The sequence below is a fragment of the Ruditapes philippinarum genome, unplaced genomic scaffold, assembly GCF_026571515.1.
Source record: "Ruditapes philippinarum isolate M1 unplaced genomic scaffold, ASM2657151v2 ctg5982_1_1_1_1, whole genome shotgun sequence".
Classification (NCBI taxonomy): domain Eukaryota; kingdom Metazoa; phylum Mollusca; class Bivalvia; order Venerida; family Veneridae; genus Ruditapes; species Ruditapes philippinarum.
The window spans coordinates 172,893-194,156 of NW_026860148.1; the positions used below are offsets into that span (position 1 = coordinate 172,893).

The following is a 21,264-nucleotide window of genomic DNA, read 5'->3' on the forward strand; positions in this document are numbered from 1 at the left end:
ACTGATAAACTTTTTTTCTCTTTTGAAATATTTCATTGAAATATATATTTTTTTTCAAATCACTCAAAGCAATTAGAAGTTGTTTTTATTTCAATAATGGCATTAGGAAACTTATGATTTTTGATGAGTACCATTATTTTTATTACTTTTACAAAATTTCCAAATTAGTAAAACAAATGACATGTGAACAATAAGCCTATAACAGAATTGATATTAACAAGAACCAATCAAAGTAGCATCTCCGGTAATAAAGATGTCTTCTCACATTCTAACCTTGACTTCAATAAATTATTAGCTATACTTTGTGCACTTTCGTATATGAGACAGATGTGATTTTTTTTTCAAAATATGTATTTGTCACATGAAAATCATCTAAAGAGTATAACATAAATATTGGAATAATTGTGTTTGAAAACAATTTGTTGCCTTCTGCATACGAGAAGAAGAAATACATTATAACAATTTATGATCTTATTTATGGCGACAGACATTTGAACAAAGTATAGAAACTCTTTAACAAATTATATATCGCGTTTCTCATTGAATTGAAAGATTTTATCAAATCTAAAAGGTTGTAATAATTCTATATAACTTATTTCGATAAGACTTTCTACTTACATAAATCTAATTTTCTAAAATAGTAAAGACTTTCTACATCTTAGCTACACGGAGAGCCAACTAGATCGCTGAAATCAATCAGCTCGTGAAGGAATAATATAACAAGAAAAATAACTTAAGAAATTTTCTCATATGACCACTATCACGTGACACTAACGTACACCGGTTCCGATACAACATTCATACCCGATCTGGCTTCGCCAGTAGATATTTGCCCTTCCCGTCTGAGTCTTTATTTTTTCCCCAAGGACGACAACTTGTTGCAAAATCTTTAAAGGGCCCAATGTTGAACACTGGGCCCTTTATTATTTTCCCTTCTGCCTCCAATAGAAAAAATTTGATAATTTTTGGTTTCCCGGTGCGGGTTTTTTCCCAAAAAAAGCTTAGCCCCAAATTTTGGGGCCTTTTTGGCTTTTTTGTTTGCAATCTTTCGGGCCTTGTTTTTTGAAACAGGGACAGCAATGAAATTTGCTTTTTTGGGGGGGAAAGGAGTTTTTTTCCCAAAACCAGGTTTGTCTGGGTATGACATACATTTTTTTTCCCCAATTTGAATCTGAAATCAGGTCCACTGTAGTTGCTTATTTATACGTAACGTATAAATCTCCCCCCCTTTTTAGTTTACAAGAAAAAGAGTCAAGTGTAACTGACCATCTGAAACCACGTGTTGTGTTCAATATTTGCGTTGTTAACCTTTTGTCAGAAAGCTGTAGATCTAAAAGACTGTTTGGTTGTGTGGAAGTGTCAATACCAATAAAGTTAACAAATGTTGTTAGTTTGTCAATATTAGTGTCTATATTTATTGATATAGTGGCGTTCTGTGTAGGATCCAAAACAAGTACTTCTGGTGAAGGCTCTTCATTCCAGAGTCTAACTGGAGATAACTTCATACGACCTTCCTTCATTAGAGCGTCCTTATTAAAGAGAATAGTGACCTCGCTAAATTCAGAAAGTATCTTCACATACAGAAGCTCCAATTCCATTAAATCCTTTGCATCTATATACAAATGAGTTGTAAGCTGTTCGCCATCTATTTCATTTCTCACCGAGGAATGCGGATCACCCTCTGCAATATAAACGTTATAATCTAATGCTACATGCACGACCTGAAAAATCCGGTTTGCCAAAAAATGGTTTGTTTTCAAACGTTATTCATAAGAAGAAACGTAAAAATATTACGAACATATTGTACCGAACATTGAGTTGTATGATTTGTAAATTATTAGGTAAGAAAATATGTCGCTGTCCATCCCTTAAATTGTCATTTGGAAAAGGTAGGTACGGTATGTGAATTGAAAATATCTTCATTAAAATATAGACATAGAAAGGTAATCTAAATATGCTTTAGACATAACTAAAACCCATAGGTTACAAAAAAAGATGTTTAAATAAAAGATTTGGCGGGACTTTTTAAAAACATGTGGGGACACAGAAGAAAACATTTGTTTTAAACTTTTTTTTATCGATTTTAAATGTTTTTTTTTACAAAGACGTGCCCTTTCTTGTCACTTTAACAAGTGTGTTCTATTATTTTTTTAAAACAACTTCCTCGTTTTGACCTATGTTTTTTATTATTTATTAACATAAAGATGTTTTTGTATGTATTTGTATAAGCCTATACTCTGAATACGATGAAATCGGAATGGTGTTGACCTAAACTCAATATTCATTTGAATAATTTTTCAGTTATCAGGACACCAGCACAATTCGAAAGAAAATTTTTTTACACAATAAAGAGCTTCGAATGAAATTCAAAATGCTTTCTCTTGTTCTCTTCTCCATAGTTCTATTACTCACAATAACCAAACCAAATATTGTGAAGTTTTCTCTACGATTGCGAAAGATTTTTTTCAAAAGACTACACACATTATTTCCTTATGATCACTTTGTGAGCGATTTAATATGACCTAACTGATGCTCTTTATTTAGGAATAAATAATTTTAACGGAGATTGAACTGTCTTTATAACATCTGTGCATGTCACTGTATTATGATGTTAGCAATGGCATTTTCGACCTTCAACAACTGACATTAACAAATATAAATGTTTTAAGCTCATGGCTAAGGTCTTCGGAGTGTTGCATTTTAAATGATTTACGTGACGAAGCAGCACTAAATGTCACAATTACAATCTAAAAGTGCTTTTTAGCGACTGTAAAGTCTTACAGGAATTACACGGACAACATTGTTGTATAAAAAAATGATAAGTTTGATAAATAGCACTTGCTTTGATTTTTTTTACTACTAGACATATGGTTATTTACATATTTAGGTTCTCAACATATTTAAGATTGCTCTGCAAAATTTTACTAAGCATATGGCAATTTAGATATTTAGGTTCTCAATCTATTTAAGCCGATACGAACCTTCAATGGGCACCATGTGTCCTAAAACGTTGTACGCCCATATAACTTCATGCGTCTCCGAAGTGCTATACCGTACTGACAACTGAACCACAGCATGGTCACCAAGTGGGGAGAATATAGTTGTCACAGAATGTGCGGTAATCCCAGATACAGTTGGTTTGATAGCCGTGATAGGTTGCTCTATCCCAGGTAAAGGTGTGTACAATGATCGGTGCTGGTGTAGTGTGTTACACAACAAATCCAAGCCCTGAAATATCTGGAAAGTCACATAACTGACTGACAAGACTTTTAAATTTGTGTATTGAAGTCAAACCTTCAAAACAAATAACATCGAGGAATGTTTTTAAGATGTAATTACATGTACAACTATTACCTTGCTTCGATGCTTTAATTCTTGTACGTATTAATCTAATGGAACCACTGGCGCCTCATCGCTGTAATTTTTAATCCTACAATGGACTTTGGATCATTTCATGTTAGAAAGCTATCCAATTAGCGGAAGGTCAGTGGTTCTTATCAGATGCATGTTCGTGTCTGAAATTATGCAGGGAAAGGCACCATAGGTCTTAGACAGTTTCCATATGATGTGACCCAAGAACATTTTTAGCTTGACAATTGTTTTTGATGTTCCTTTGACGTTCCTTTTGATATAATACTTTCTCATTATAAAGATTGTTACGTATGTTTCTGTTGTATCATCGTCCACTTCCAAATTGCATGAATGCATAGTAACTATTTCCATAATTGGTGTGTTTAAAAAATTAGTCCCAAAAACCCAAAATGGGGTAATTATTCAAATATATTTTCGGAATAAAAACCCTTTTTAAAATATTTTTAATAATTAAAATATTATGGGTTTTAATAGGGTTTTGAAAAAAAAAATGGTTAAAAACCTTTTAAATGTACATCTTACTGTTTGATAATGTGTAATCTCCCTTTCTAGTGATCTAAGTCGTTCTTTTCCACTGTTGTGTATCAAACGAAGTTTGCTAAGTTCGGTCTCTAAATTATGAATGCGTCTGTCTGTACGGGAATCCATTCGAATCTGAAACAATAATATTCCATCATAATAAAATTCCATACATAAACTGATTTTTAAGCTGGCATTTATTTCTGTCAATATTTTAATTCAGTTTCGCACATTGAAACTAAATTTTGCATTTTCCATCATTACATATTATTTCTTTTACATCAGTGTATTAAAGCAAATCCAAATTTTTATTTCATAACAGATTTGATCGTATTATCGGGGGTATTGGAGACAAAACATTGCATATGACGTGTAAGGTAACAACACATCGAAATATGTACTTTTTTTATAAACAATACCTGTATAGTTTGTTATCTTATTGCATTCATACAAAAATACATACATTATCTTACTTAAGGATGTTGGGATGTTTATAAGTTCGGCTAAATATGTGATAAAACGTATTGTTAGGAATCTTTACAAAATCAAACATTTCCACTACACAAAGTATTTTAGGTTGCATCAAGATTTTTTTCTTTAAATTTCAAAATTTTGAAACGTTGAGAAAATGCGCAAAATCTGACCAATATATCTAGTACCTAGAAAAAAACTAATAAGCTCGGAAATATGCTTTGTTTAATATGTGTTTTTTTCTCTATTTCTGATATTATCCGAAAGGTTTCACAGCATTGAAAGCTATTGGCTGCTTCAATTCGTTTTAATCTTGATATCAAAGTCCATCAAACTACCAATCAGAAGTTATGTTTTCAGAGTAGGACTAGTTCATATGAAAAACGGAATCTTAAAAAACAACGAACGCGACAAATGTTGCACACTCAATTTGATTGATTATATTCATGGATGGAAGTGACAAGTGCAAACTACCTTCTACGCCACCCTAGCACCGGCTTAAGCAAATTTAAGCATTTAAATTTTCTAATTTCACATAGCGGAGACAGGCTAAAAATTATCAAATAGAAATCTCTTTATTTTTTTTTTATTTTTGCCCCATGATCACATGTTCTCGATACCTATGGTTTAGAAGGTTGATTGGATCAGGCAATTTCAGCACATGCATGAGGTACTCTTCCAGTAGATGTTCTCTTTTGTGTTGATCTATATTGACTAGACTTAAAGACTTCTTTTGGAAATGATAGATTATAGGTATACAAACAAGGTCAGTAGCCAATATCAATTATTTCTAAAAGTTATACAAGAAGAACGGCTAGTATTATTTAATCAGAATATTTCCTTTGATGCGGTCTATAATCGAAACTGCGACCTCCCGCATTCAAAACGAAATCTCTACAGCTGTGTAGGGGTTTTACAAAAATTTCAAGGGAAAGGGGTTTTATATTTTTGGAAATTTAAAAATAAATTCCCTTTCCCTGTAAAGGTAATTTCTCCCCCAAGTTTTTAAACCCTTTGCTTCCCTTTTAAAAGTTGCTTTTGGATTAATGTTTCCCATTTTTTAAAAAACCCTTAAATTTTTTATTTCATTTTTTGCGATATATTATTCGCGCTCCGGGCCCTGGCAAAACTAAATACAAAGGTTAGGCCATTTTAAATTTAATTTGGTATGCGCTGTTGGGAAAAAATGGGAATTTTAAATTGGCAAAACTATTTATAAAAAGTCATAAATTTTTTCCGTTTGCAGGTTTTGATATGTCATCGTCAGCGGCCATGTCAAGAAACTGCGAAAAGACTAGGTTTTAACCTTGATTTACTTATGTTGTTGCTATAAATGTAACAAATAAATTAATTATAGTGTATGCAAATAAAACATGACTTCCGCTTTTTCTGAAAGCATAACTGAGTATAATACGTCGCCGTAAAGTACTTTATTGCCAAGCGTTAAAATCTTTAAAGTTTATATTTATGTAGGTAGCATTGGTCTAATTTTTAAGGTAAATATAAATCATACAGATAAATAAAAATAATCATAGCGAAATGCTTTGCGTGAGACATTTGACCAATGACAATCATTTTTAGATTTTGAAGTTGATGTGAAAATTGTGTTACTTATGGACACATAGTTATTAAATTCATTTTCTTTTTATATTTAAAGCGGCCTTTAACTTTTCATACTGTCAAATAAAAAGAATTAGGTGCAAAATGAAATTTGCCTTTGTTAAAATACATAAACAATAAGGAAATACCTCGATACTGTAATAAGTGAAATGGACGATTCGTTTCCCGATTTTCTATTTATAGAAACAAACGTCACTGTTGTGTTATAAATAGCCCTCGGGACGCTATGTTGAAGAAGGCTTAACAGGCAGAATTGTTATTCCAACAAATAAATAAAAATTGAAGGCCGCTTTAATCAAGTGACCGGAATCTGGATTATCATGTACAAAATGTACATTTGTTATAAACATAGAAGTATATAAACAAGTTGTCGCTGTTGGTTTTATTGTTAAAGGTGGTAATTTAAAATCATAATTGTAATCTTTCCATATTTAACATAATATATATATCATTACTAAATATTATATTTCATAATTACAGGCATTCATACACTTTATGATTAATGAATGAACTTGTTGTCATCAACATTATTTCAGTGGACCATTACAAACAACAACAGCAAAAAATAGTTTAAGCTTCCAACTTTTTAAGAAGATTCACAATTGTGCTATTGTTTTGTATTTCTATTTTGATAAGCGTAAATAAGATATGTTTAGAAACACACACCCTTCATGTAAACATAATTTTTTTTTAAGAGTCTTCATATCTAGGCAAGTATGTTGAATGTATAAATGTTGAACCCATTTCATACCAGTAAAACAAACTGATATAATGCAAACTAATATATTTCTTGATGAATGAGGTTCCTTCCTATATAAGTACTTATGTTTATTCGGTTAATCTTGTTCCTCATATTTTCTCATTGCACGTCTTTGCTCAGATGAAACACAAAGTATATCAATGTTTATTATATTTGTTAAAATAAATATATTTTTTTTACTGTATATTTTAAAAGCGACTAATCTTTCGTAAAATTCATCTTAACCAAATCCAAAATAACCTTTTTATTTCGAATATTGACCTTGTTCAAAGGAACAATACAACTTGAAAAAATGTATGTTTGGTTCTCATATTTGAGTTACAAATTCCAAACATTAACATAGTATAATGTATATAGCATGCTAACTAGATCACTATATAAAAATAAAATATGTTTGGTCATGAAAATTATCTAAGCACTTTAAGAAATGATAAATTACGAAAATGTTCAACATCTAACATGTTTCAGATTGTGTTCATTGAATTTGGAAGATTTATTTGTTCAAAATACACGAACGAATTTGTAAAGTGTGTTAAACAAAAATAATTGAATCAGAGTATCACTTTTGATTAAATTGACCGGCATATGTTGATCTGAGAGCTAAATATTTTGGTAAGTGTTAATGGCCTAATGTACAGAAATTTATGAATATTATGTCTTATATAAGCGAATGTAAACCTCTCTTCTGTCAGTATATATTTCGAGAATTTCTTTAAAAATGTTGAATTGTTTTGTCCACAGTAAAAGATGTACAAGGTCCATTTAAGATATTTAGTGGGGTAAGAACTAAAGAGTGTTCTGTATCTGTGTTTTTCCATTCTTGTGACATAGATACTTTTCAGTCGGTTATAGTCACAAAATAGTGGTATAAACAGATGCAATGTAACGTCAATAAATAACACAAGTTTTTGCAATTTATGCCTCACAGTATGAACAGCTATATATATCATGAGTAGATGCTATTAATGTCAGTTGTGTACCCCATTTACAACTTTTAAAGTCTTATTCATCATGACATACTAGAGCACACGGTGTTGGCTTACTCTTAACTTTGTCATATATAGATGATTTAAGATGAATTTGCATACATTTCACTAATTACATATATTACTCAAGCAAACTTCCGGGATTTTGTAAAAAAAATGGTTATTAATGAAAGCGGGCTTCGAATTAATTATATCAATGTATGTTGTACAAAAAGGACGAATTCTCGTTAAACAAATAGTTTTGTTATAAAAGGACAGCGAATGCAAAACTTAATCACATTTTACTCGATATTAGTGTTCTTTTATGTGTGTTTTCAATTAAATTTAAAATTGACATAGACTCGTTATATAGAATATGTTTTTGTTTGTTATCTATAATGAACTAGTTCCTCTGTTGTCAAAATGTAAAGAGTACATACTGATTAATGTGGGTTTAAAATGAAAGCATCGTCAAATGCTTGACCTAGCAAATGTACTACCACCACTTCATTGTCAATAAGACATTAGTTCCAATGAGATATTAGTTTCAATAAGACATTACTTCCAATAAGACATTACTTCCAATGAGATATTAGTTTCAATAAGACATTACTTTCAATAAGACATTACTTCCAATAAGATATTAGTTTCAATAAGACATTACTTCCAATAAGACATTACTTCCAATAAGATATTAGTTTCATTAAGACATTCCTTCCAATAAGACATTACTTCCAATAAGATATTAGTTTCAATAAGACATTACTTCCAATAAGGCATTACTTCCAATAAGATATTAGTTTCAATAAGACATTTCTTCCAATAAGACATTACTTCCAATAAGATATTAGTTTCAATCTTTAATAAGACATTACTTCAAATAATACATTATATAACTTTTAAAAGACAAGACGTTAGTTCCGTGCAAAGGTGTATAACAAAACTTTAAACAACCGCTAAGAAGTTACTTTGCAGAAAACATATGTTTAGATTTTTAAAGCAGTATTATATTGGAATATCAATAATATTATTCATCATTATTATATTTAACTAACATAAAATAAAACAAACAAAAATTTATAAAAAGAAAAAGAAAAATCAGGATATCCCTTGGATAAACATTTAGAATTTACCATATGAAAAGATGTTGATTTTGTTCTTATTGGATAATGGGCTGAATATTAAAAGCCATTTTTCAAATGTTTCTAAATATATTTCATAGCTATTTGAAGTTGTGTTTGCTTCAATAGCCTAAAACATTTGAAGAGATTTCACATTGCTTTTGTACGTGACCTCTATCAATACATATTTATTCATTAAGGGATCAAATTAAAAGAAACAATATACCGGTATATATGTAAATTAAAGGAATTTGAGAATAATTAATTAACAATAAATTAATCTAAATTCAATTCATGTACATATTTCATTGTCTATAACAAATAAGACATTTTATCATGTTAACTATACATAGCTTAAAAATGACTTTCTCCGATTGGTTAAGTAAAAAAATAACTAGGGAATATAAAGAGGATATTTTTTCGTTTGAGTCAAATATGGAATATATTTTCACAATGATGAAATGATAAAATGCCACATACTTTCATGAGTCGGGACGGCATGTGGCATTTTATCATGTTGAGTTAAAATATATACATGTATATCCATATTTCACGAAAATCGAAAAAATAAACTTTTTATTTAATTTCATTTTCAAAGATAAATGGTTACGAACCATACTTCTTGCTTCGCAATATTAAGAGATTAATACACGACAGAGTAGGGTCGGAAGGTGATAATCGGCCCGCAAAATGAATAATGGCCCCGTTAATGTACAGCGTTAATAACTGAATCAAAGATATTGGTGTTCGGATTAATTTTCTTAGTTAGACCATTTTCTATCATTCAAGATAGTTTTCAAAGCAAAATTCAACAAAAAGGTGTTTTGTATTTATCAAACAAAATGGCGAAAGAAGTCCCTTACTGTAAAGTAAATACGAGTTTTGACTCCGCCCACTTTCATATTTATATTTTATATTTATTTTTAAAAAATATGAAATATATTTGAATGATATAGCACCATATTTCATATGTAAACTTTGTTAAGATGTGATATGCACTGGTACTGAAAAAATAATATTGACCGAGGAGATAGCAGAAATACCAGAAAATCTATTTTAAGAGGAAAGAAAACGGTGAATATATCAAGAAAATTTAAAGAAAAAAACAGTGAATATAATTTGTTATTCCCTAGTTATTTTTTTTTTTAAATATCCTCTTAATATTCACCAGCTAAAAAGTCCATATGTGTATAATATTGAAGAAGAACCTTAATAAAGCGGATCGTGTATTGATAAATTGTTATGGTTTCTGAAATACAACCCGAAAACGAAGTCGGTGATTCTCTTTTTTCGTTGAGAATTATTCTGTTATCATATTCTATGATGCATGTAAAGTTTAAGTACATTCTATTACACAGTTTTCATTGCGCTATCTGTTTTTTTTTTGTTTTTTGTTGTTTTTTTTTTTTGTTTGTTTGTTTTTCTTAAGCATTTGCCTTCAACAGAAAAAGTGCAATCAATTTGTAAAATTAAAAAAAATAATATATGTTATATGCTTTAAAATATATCACGAGTATAAAGAAATAATAGCAATTCTTATTTATTTTTTAAGCTAAAACATTTATGCTTTATACATGTTAAAAGCACATTACAATTTCATTTTAGAAAATAGCAAACGTATAACTGTATTTAAGATATCTTGTGGTATAACAAAGAATTGCGAACAAACTTAAAATATCCTTCCTTCTTACTAAAAAAATAACTTTGCTAGATTGTTCCAAAGCTAATTTTTTCAACCTGGAATATTCGTTACCATTAAGTGCAGTGCATATATTTCATATGATTTATAAGTTTCTATATTAGTTATTACATCTATTAGTTATTACATATATAGTTTTATTTACCTGGTTGCTCTGCCGGGCTAGAGTTAGGTACAAAAATCCCATATAGAACACCAGTTGCCGTTTTCCCATTGCACAATCTGAAAATACAAACACACAAATGAATCACACGCACTCTCAAATGAATCTTGCCGTCCATAACTGTCTAAGTTATGTTTTAATTATTTTTATATTCATACAAATATAAATGATACTGTAATATTACTTGCCTTTTTGACATAGTGGTTAAAAGGTATAAATTGATACGTTTCACTTTCCATTTGCATATACTTCATAATGTTGAAAATGTACCATACATTTCACTATGCATTATCATTGTCTACAATGGAAGGCGAACTGATTTTGTGCACATTGTATCAGTTTTTGAGCCATATTTGTTTGTTTGTTTTTTGTTTTGCTTTAAGGGCTGGGTGGGGCTGTTTATTTGGGGTGTTTTTTTTTGGGGGGGGGGTTGTTTTTTTTTCTTTCTTTTTTTTATTATTTGTGTGGTTGTTGGGTTTTTAAGGTACAATCATATGGTGACATTCTAGCTTTACTGGTACAGGAAGACCTCAAATGCCCCCGTCGCGCATTATTTCAGGCACGTGCGGGCAAACGAGTAGAAGTTTGTGGTTTCATCTTAGTACGTCAAAATTTCTTTGAAACATGTATAACTTATTACTATGTAACTGTACCAAAACTAACATTTATTAATAAAAAAATGTCGACCTCATTTTTGTTTCCGTGTTTGTTTTCAAATATAGGTATCTAATTTAAATAGAATTCTCTTTAACTGAACATGTATAACTACGCAATAAGGAGTCTGTATCTGTGTTCGAAACTGAAAGTTAATTTACATAATTTTACTGAAGAAGATGAAAAGTCTAAAGATTTAATTCAAAAACATACAAAGAAAAACGAAATTCCTACAGACCGCGCAAAACGAAAAAAATTGAAAATGTAGCAGACTCGGTTTGATGCACCCTAGCACTGGCTAGTTAAACTTGTGCAATTTATGCCTTACAAACAATACATTGATAAAAAAAATATCTCCTGAAACCTGGCTGCCTAATATAACTGCAAACCAACGTGGCATGTCACTTCATGGATAAAGTATTTATTTCAAATGCTTATTTCTTCACAAGGTAAAAATAAACAAACTACAAATAGTAAGTAGCTCTCTTTATGGCTCCATTATCTGGGCCGTTATCGGGACGTGAATGGATTTTCAATCTTCCTTTTGTATAAGCCATAAATGATATTTGAAGTTTATATTATATTGCTTACAATGAAATATAAGTCAACATTTGAATTATATTATATTCATAATATTAACCTGAAATATGCATGAAATTACATTCTAATATGTGTCTATTTCTAGAAATCGTTTTAAAAAAATGTAGATATTTATAGTTGTTTTGAAAGAGAATCACTAAATGAATTTGATTTATTCAGTTTTAATTTGATTTCACAGAAACTTTTACATTGACAACAGTTAACATTATTGCTCTAGTATTTTTGAAATCGAGACAAAAATAGATTGAACGTTTGTAAGGTACTTACTGAAAATCGTCATTTTATCATACTCGTTATTTGTAAATGTTAGTGAAGTAATTACAAAATTGTAAAACATACTACAAAGAACTGTTGTTTTTTTATAATTTATATTGTTTTCGCAGTGTTTCACATATTCTGGATCTCTTGTAGCTTTTATATTGTGATTCATATTGAAATAAAGAATGTGTGCAATGTATGAGTGTAACTCGAATATTTGAATTATCAATATATTATTAATATTTTTTCAAGTGCTTAATATTCATATTAGTTTACATTTCACCTGCTGGAACCAAAATTGACTGGCCTTTGGCCTTTGCCACCAGTATAGAGCCAGGCGAGCCTGTACAGCCGTGTAGTCCGACCAGGTTCTATGCTGTTTGTAGCTCGTATGCTGTAATATTGTACTAATATCCCTTAAACTTTAATTGAAATACTATGTCAAATCCATTGATCAAATTCAGCAGATTAAGGGTGAATTTGGAAGTTGAATATATTCAGCTTAACAAACCACTTGAACTGCACCGCTTTGGGTTCGAATCCCGACATGGGCTTAGAATTCTTTCATGAGAGGAAGCTATCTAACTAACTTACAGAAAGTCGGTGGTTCTACTCAGGTGCCCGTTCATGCATATACTGCGTCGGTGTGACGTTAAGCCCTTTCAAGCAAAAGTCAAAAGTATTCAGATTATTTTACGACTTACTAGTTTATGAAAAAAGTATTATGAATGGATTGAGTCCATTTACTGGATTAAATGTTTCCATTTTTATTTTATTTATTTATTTTTTATCGTTTTTTTTTTTTTTTTTTTTTTTTTTTTTTTTTTTCATTTTTACCTTTTTTAGTTATAACTCATTTGTAAATTGTGCTTTTGAATTCATTAAAAAATATTTAGTATATTAATTACGGTGCATTATCTGTTTTGTTTTGCTTTGTTGATATCACAATGACTTCAGTCGTGACGCGCTATACTATTCTCATTGTATTCATTTATATAAAAATAGCGACAAATGAAATAAAAATGACAACGTTTTATTAATAGCTACAAACCACCATTGTTAATTGAAATGATGACATTTTGTACATAAAGAGATTATCTGTTTAAAAAAGAAATTAGAAAAGCGAATATTTGTTACATAAATTAAGCCAAGGTCGTGTCATATTCATAAATTATAACAGTGGACATATTTGAGCCGCGTCACGACAAAACCAACATAATGGGTTTGCAACCAGCATGGATCCAGACCAGCCTGCGCATCCGCGCAGTCTGATCAGGATCCATGCTGTTCGCTTACAAACCCTATAACAAGTATAGAAACCGAAAGCGAACAGCATGGATCCTGATCAGACTGCGCGGATGCGCAGGCTGGTCTGGATCCATGCTGGTCGCAAACCCATTATGTTGGTTTTGTCGTGACACCGCTCATTTTTTTTATTTGGTTACATTTGTGGTCAAATTGAAAGTAAGTACAACAAAGTCATACTATAGTGACCCCCTTAGTGCATGAAAATACAAAGGAAAAAAAATTCACAGTTCATGAATATATTTTTTCTGAATATGTTGACTAGCAGATGATTTTGTAATATGAAATGAAAAAATAAAGAAAGAACGACCAAAATGCATTTTATTATGCATGTTTTTCGACGGTAGTTAATGTTAATTCTCAATTGATTTTTAATTGTATTCTGACTAATTAATTTCATAATTTCGAATTTTAATGAAATAAAAGTCAATCAAACTAATTATTAATAAGTGATGGTAATATGCATGATGTTAATGTATCGATGTCAAAGGAACTTGTTGCAAGATGTTCAATGGCATTTAAAGTTAACACAAAACATCAAAACATCCCGACGCCTCCCACGTCATCTCACAAATCATTCTACAATCAGGAAATTGTTTCTAAATTAATTAAGGCCTTGTTAGAGGTCATTAAGGTCGTGTAAATGACGCATACGGTTGTTCCTATCAATGTACCGTCAATGTTTCTGAAAACTTTTAAGTATTGACTTCCTGTTGTGTCTGCTTTTTCCTGATCGTAAATGTTAGAATTATCTGTATCAGGTAAATGAGTATTTCAAATCAATAAGTGTTAAGTATAATTAGAAAACAGTAGAATAATTTGCAATTCTTATAGGGAAAGGACATTGAAAGCATTGCAGTATCGGTTCATCGAGTCGGTCCATGAAAGACAATGATAAAAAGTGACATTTATCAAGCCGGTCCATGAGAGCCAATGACAAAAAGCGAAAAACTTCGAATCGCTCCATGAGAGCCAATGACAAAAGTGATATTCATTGAGTCGGTCCATGAGAAAAAACGACAAAATGACATTCATCGAGTCGGTCAATGAGAGGCATTGACGAAAAGTGACATTCATCGAGTCTGTCCATGAGAGAAAATGCCAAAAGTGACATTTATCGAGTCGGTTCATTAGAGACAATGACAAAAAAAGTGATATTCATCGAGTCGGTCCTGAGAGCAATGACAAAAAGTGATATCTATCGAGTCGGTCTATAAAAGACAATGACAAAAAGTGACATTTATCGAGTCGGTTCATAAAAGACAATGACAAAAAGTGATATTCATCGAGTCGGTCCATGAGAGACAATGATGAAAAGTGATATTCATCGAGTCGGTCCTTGAGAGACAATGACGAAAAGTGATATTCATCGAGTCGGTCCATAATAGACAATGACAAAAAGTGACATTTATCGAGTCAGTCAATGAGAGACAATGATAAAAAGTGACATTCATCGAGTTGGTCCTGAGAGCAATGACAAAAAGTGATATCTATCGAGTCGGTCCATAAAAGACAATGACAAAAAGTGACATTTATCGAGTCGGTTCATAAGAGACAATGACAAAAAGTGATATTCATCGAGTCGGTCCATGAGAGACAATGATGAAAAGTGATATTCATCGAGTCGGTCCTTGAGAGACAATGACGAAAAGTGATATTCATCGAGTCGGTCCATGAGAGACAATGACGAAAAGTGATATTCATCGAGTCGGTCCTTGAGAGACAATGACGAAAAGTGATATTCATCGAGTCGGTCCATGAGAGACAATGACAAAAACTGACATTCATCGAGTCGGTCCATGAGAGACAATGACAAAAAGTGACATTTATCGAGTTGGTTTACGAAAGACAATGACAAAAGTGACATTCATCGAATTGGTCCATGAGAGACAATAACAAAAAGTGGCATACATCAAGTCGGTCCATGAAAGACGATGACAAAAAGTGACATTCGTCGAGTTGGTCCATAAGAGACAATGAAAAAAATGACAATGTCAAGCTAGAGCGTATTCGCAAAATTTTCATACTATTTCGTTTCTCAACATAACATATATTTTGTAATTATTTGATATTAAATCAAAGGTTTTATTATAACATACAAGTCCTACATTGTTTCTTTTGGCATGTAAGTATAGCGAACAGTCCTGTGAAAAGGTCGTTAGGCTAATTTATATTCGTGTTTCGTAGCAAGTAATAATGGAATCATAATTTAAATTAATTATTATAGGTGCTTATTTATATTTTATAGTCATTTTACAGCTTATAATTGTTTTTTCTAAGCAGTTTATGTGTTATAAATCTATATGCGGACAGCTCATCACATATATTTCTAATTATTATAAACAATACAGGCAATTCAGTAAAGAAAAAGTTAAATTTATTAACATAAGTTAACAGACTTTGTAGGGGTTCGCTATTAATGTTAATTGGTAGTTAATAAATAAGTATATACATATAATCACATTCATTAAAACACATATTCTTCAATTATTCATAAAAGTAACTCTAGAAGACATAAAAAGAGAGTATTGTTCAAATCAAATGAAAAATTCATGATATTTTTTAATGTTATAAAGTTAGTTACATTTTTACCGAACAAATATTGTTTATTATATATAATCAAGCCTGAAAAATAATTTGCGATGCGAAGGCGTTTGCAAAAACCATTACTTGGATATATTGTTTAATTTAACCCAGATATTACGTTTATATTTAACTCAAATATTTCCCATGTATTCGGCATTATTTTCAGTACTGTGTGTATTGCTAATATTACATTTATCTGTTTCTAGTTTGTTTGTTTTTTGTTGTTGTTTTTTTTTCAAGTATTTATCAATATACTCGAATGTAACGTGTTAACAGTATATATGAAGTTTTGATTCCGTCAATAAAAGAAATTATACTTTTGGAATAATTAAACAAAGTTCAAATTAACGTGAAATAATTGTAATAAAAATGAGCACTTGTTACTCCGATTTGTTATGAATAAACGGTTAACATTGCCATAATTATATTACTCTGCAGTTTTTTCGATATTAAAGGCACAGTATGCATTAGAATACAATTTTACTTCTTATTAAGCAAGGGCAATCATGAATTTTATTATGTTTGAATAATGGTTTTAGAGAATGTTAGATGCTTTTTACCTGAAGTAAGTAGCGATTAATATGAACTTTTTTGTCATATAAGAAGCAGAATGTAAACAAAGTAGTATTTTGACTTCCATAAAAAGTATTAATTCACTGTAACTGTAATGCCACTAATCAACAAATGAAACAGATTTTTTCAGGCAACTGGCCAATGAGTAACTTTTTTAAATACTATAAAAGAACACCAAAATTTAAAATCTTTCGAGAAATAAAATTAAATGCATTAAAAATTATGTGGCATAATGGGCCTTTAATATAACATTTTGACCATTTTATTGATTTGAATTTAAATATTACTTGATGATATAAAAGTTCAACTTTAACATATAAGAATGCTTTAATGTATGTTAGAAATTCATGTTAATTAAGCAGAATTATGTAGAATGTGTACCACGTGACCAGATTTTGTAGCGTTTGTCCTTGTAACTATTGTGTTTGAATAGTAAAAATTACACTACTACTTTTCATGTATGATTAATGCTTTCTTGTTAGGGAAACGTTGTTAGGGCACTTTTATCATCTTGTAAAATTGTTTATATATATTTGGACACGGCATGTTTTTGCTTTGACTGAAATGTACTCAGTTGCTTGCAGAATGTCTTTATTTTCATATAAATTTAGAGGCTGATTCAGAAAAGTATTGTTATATTTGATCATTGATTCCAGCACATTAAGTGTTGAAAATTGTGTACCGCTCAGGCCGGTGCTAGGGACGTACAAGAAGTTGCACATTTTCTTTATCCATAATGTACAGACTCAATCACACCGAGTCTGCAATTTTCTTGTAATTTTGCTGATTTTAATGCTGTCGAGGGATCACAATTTTCCAGATATTTAACATATCTAAAACGTATTAATGTTTAAATAGCCCTTTTTCATTATAAAATATACGACTACATAATTATATGGTTTTATTGATAGAACATAGTTTATTTCAAATAAATGATAACGTCTGGTTAATGATGCATTTTTACAATACAAAATTTTAAAAATAATGAAACATTATTAGAGTTGAAAGTTAAAGAAAATATAAAAAATTCTCTCCAATATTTATATACTGTAATTGTTAAATTATGACAGTATTTATGTTATTGTCATTAAAAAATAAATTTATTTCGTGTATTGGATTGAAATAGATTTTGTTTTTGATTGAACTAGATGTTAGATAATTGGATTGAAAATTGATTAATATGGTTGTTTAAAAATAACATTCCTTTTAGTTAATATACCTCTTATTTATAAGAAATGTCTTTTATCGATATAATATATTATCTAAATCAAATTTTTATCATTCTAAAAACCTAAAAGCCAATTAAATTCTGTTCAAATTGGATTTTCCAAATTTCCAAATTTACTTGCTTTGTAATTTCACTATGATATACTTGTATTAAACATGTCAAATATTTCCTTAATAATGCAATGACCTTCTTTTTATATTCTTACCCTTATTTTAACAGATTTGCTTTAAATTTATGCCAACATCGTTTACATATAAAATATCAAAGATTTATTTTAAATACCAATCCGTCAGTAAAATTCGTCCATTTCATATAAAATGAATTATTAATATGATAGTGTTAATTAAGATGTCGTTAAAAGCTTAATAAATGTACGGTTTAGATTCTTCTATAAATTAGTAATATACATATTGATAAGTTTCCTCGTTTATTTATATCTTGTTTCCGTACAGTCACCATGGATTTAAAGGACAATTCGATATCAACCTTCTAAGCGTCAAGCTTCCAAAAATGAAATTTCTTAGAAATTCTTAAATTAATTGAATGAGGTCAGAGACCTCGAAGGCAACAAACAGGAACGGGATGATTAACAACAAATAACTGAATATCAAAAAGCCGGTTTTATTGATGCAGGGGAGAAAAAATGTACAGTGCAACATCTCTCACGCCCCCTAGCACCGGCTTGAGCAGTTTTCAGTCCTAACCAACAGAAGTATTATATTAGGAAATTGAAATAACTTTTATATTATGTCGTCTTTAAATTAGATTGTGACTCAGTAATAAAATAACACATATACTTTGGCTTCGATTCGAAGGTGAAAAATTCAAAACATAAAGATTAAATTATCAGCATTTTTTATTGTATTGACAATTTCTTACATAAATTGTTTTTTTCTTTCTTATGTATATGTTTTAAAAGATTCAAGAGATTCAAAGTTTTAATTTACAAAATATTTTAAAATGTTCATCGCTATGTTCGGCGATTCAATAAACAAATAATGAGAACAGTATGTACATAAACATAATAAGGATGTAAGAATTATATTTTATTTTTAATATATAAATTTCCCCAATTTTTGACATCACTTACTTAACAAAGTTTAGACCTTCAAAGTTCTATTTAAAGTACAAAACAATACATAAAGAATATGCAGTAATATCATATCATGAGAACTAGTGAAGAGAAAAAAAAAATAACTAAATAAATAAAACAGTGGCATGGATTGACGATTTTACTCCAGCAATGACATTTGACATTCGGTAAAGTGTGAGTTCCTCAACGTGCTTGTCATTTGGATCTGTAGCACTATTTTTTCTAAGTAACCCATCCTCAACCTTATGTTCCTCACAAAGACATGCTAACCAATAAATAGCACGTCAAATGGAGCTAAGATTTGTCGAAAACATATACTGGTAACTCTTTTTCGAAACATAATATAAAGAGTACCATTGCATGATAATTAAGTATATATTCAAAATAGCTGCCAGAGCAATTGAACACAGACAATTTACTTGAATGACCAGGAATCAAGTGTGTTGCTGTTACCAAGCACCAGTCCAGTTAACATTAAAAAACTATACGCATGATCATGACTATTTATGTTAAAGCTTATAAAGCTAACGTATATATCTGCTGCAAGAATGATTGTTTGAATTTTTTTTAAAGAATACTTCCAAAATGCTTGTATGAAAGAAATATGGTAGTTTGAAAAAAAAAAGTTTCTAAATGATACCATTATACATTTCTGTGTCCTGCATTTTTCTTTGAAACTATTTTGTGACAGATTACGCGTCCTTCCATAGAAAATGATTTAATGAGTTATTATAATGAGTACGATTACAGAATAAAAACAGATCCCTGAGCACAGTTTATATAGTGGCTTTTCGCAAAGATTAGAGCATAATTTAGGCAGACGGAAACGGATATCTTTTATATGTTTCATTATATTTCTACTTTTGTGTAAAAAATATATATCTCTTACTTTGATACAAAAGTATAATTCCATATTGAATTTTTAAAAAGATTTTAAAGCTTTTGCAAATACAAAAAAAAGATATTATTATATTATAATACTTCATGACATTAATTCTATGTTTCATTTTATAAAATTCTAAAATTAATATTTAATCAATACATTTTTATTTTGTTTTCGTTTTCCTCACATTTTCTAGAATGTTATTTAGAGTGTAGTAACATACGTGTTAAGCTTAGTTTATTTTAACTTGAAAGCTGTAATTTTCAAATTTCAAATGTTCAAACGGATATGTTTTTTGTTGTTTTTTTTTACTTTTTTTATGAAATATTTTCTTTTATATGTTTACTGCAGTAGAGATATACTCATCTTTGGGTAAAATACAATTGTAGAAATAAATTGAAATCTAGTAAATTCTTCCTGAATATGTCTAATTTGAATAAGTGAATGTATAAAGCCGAATTCCCTATTACTTGTCAAATTAATCCGGTCTATTTTATTTTTGATGACACTTGTAATTAAACTGTGATTACTTGTAGGTGTTTAGAGTTTACAAAGTAACATATTTTCTTTTTTATGTGTTTTCAAAAGATGTTTATTTTACATTTCAATAGAGACTGAATGGTACAAATGTAATTGTCTTTCTTTTTTCAAATATCAAATTTAATCATAATACATGTATATGTTTAATATGAAGAATATACTTTACGCATACTCAGGTTTATCTTACAATGTACAAAAAGGACAAATTTAGAGATATAACAACATGTTTGAAATGATTGGGTCCCGTCCTTGTACAATATCATTTTGAAATTGTCACACAGCTAGAGGTCAATATTTTAGAAGGCGAAACCCAAACTGCAATGAATTCAAATTGTCACACAGCTCTGAGCAATAGACAAGGCAAATCTCAAACCACAGTGAATTCGTTATATACTAAAATATATACATGAGTATCTAAACAGAATTCAGTTTTTTTATTTATTTATTTTTGTGAACAAGTATGAATGAATTTTATGAAATGTAATTTATTTCTAATTGCCTAACGTTTCAAATTTGTTCAAATTGCCTCTCTAATATATTGAGATAAGAGATACACACCAAGAAAACAAAACGACACTTTTCATTAAAATAAAAACAATTCCAAAACAAGTTTTAAAATGTCAGAAACATTAAGTGAATAGCCAACTTACCCGGTTTAGATTAATTCCAGCGCGTATTAAACAAAGAAATTTATATTTCAAAGAATATTGTCTTAAATAGCCTTAAAATATAATTTTCTGACAGTGTAACCTAGCTGTGGTATTCCCTATGCCCTATAGTGACAATATGAACACATCTTTATCGTTTAGAATAGAGGAACTGAGTTACATTGTCATGCCCTCTAAACACATCAC

The 21,264-nt window shown here is 29.9% G+C and overlaps 1 protein-coding gene across 1 annotated transcript; it reads right to left on the reverse strand.

The window, feature by feature from the left end:
* Positions 1 to 1,196: 1,196 nt before the first annotated feature.
* On the reverse strand, positions 1,197 to 21,264 carry LOC132759035 (uncharacterized). Its single transcript, XM_060750759.1, has 5 exons — positions 21,061 to 21,264; positions 10,673 to 10,749; positions 3,895 to 4,026; positions 2,982 to 3,228; positions 1,197 to 1,681 (listed from the first exon to the last, which is right to left on the reverse strand). The coding sequence occupies exons 2-5, from the start codon at positions 10,739 to 10,741 to the stop codon at positions 1,197 to 1,199; spliced, it is 933 nt and encodes a 310-aa protein (XP_060606742.1). The 5' UTR covers positions 10,742 to 10,749; positions 21,061 to 21,264.

What these genes read in the sequence shown, in the direction of transcription:
- LOC132759035 (XM_060750759.1), bottom strand. Translation starts at nt 10,741, where the DNA reads ATGGGAAAACGGCAACTGGTGTTCTATATGGGATTTTTGTACCTAACT. An exon ending in TAGCCCGGCAGAGCAACCAG is followed by an intron (nt 4,027 to 10,672) that starts GTAAATAAAACT and finishes TTATTGTTTCAG; the next exon opens with ATTCGAATGGATTCCCGTAC. An exon ending in ACACATGGTGCCCATTGAAG is followed by an intron (nt 1,682 to 2,981) that starts GTTCGTATCGGC and finishes TTTATATTGCAG; the next exon opens with AGGGTGATCCGCATTCCTCG.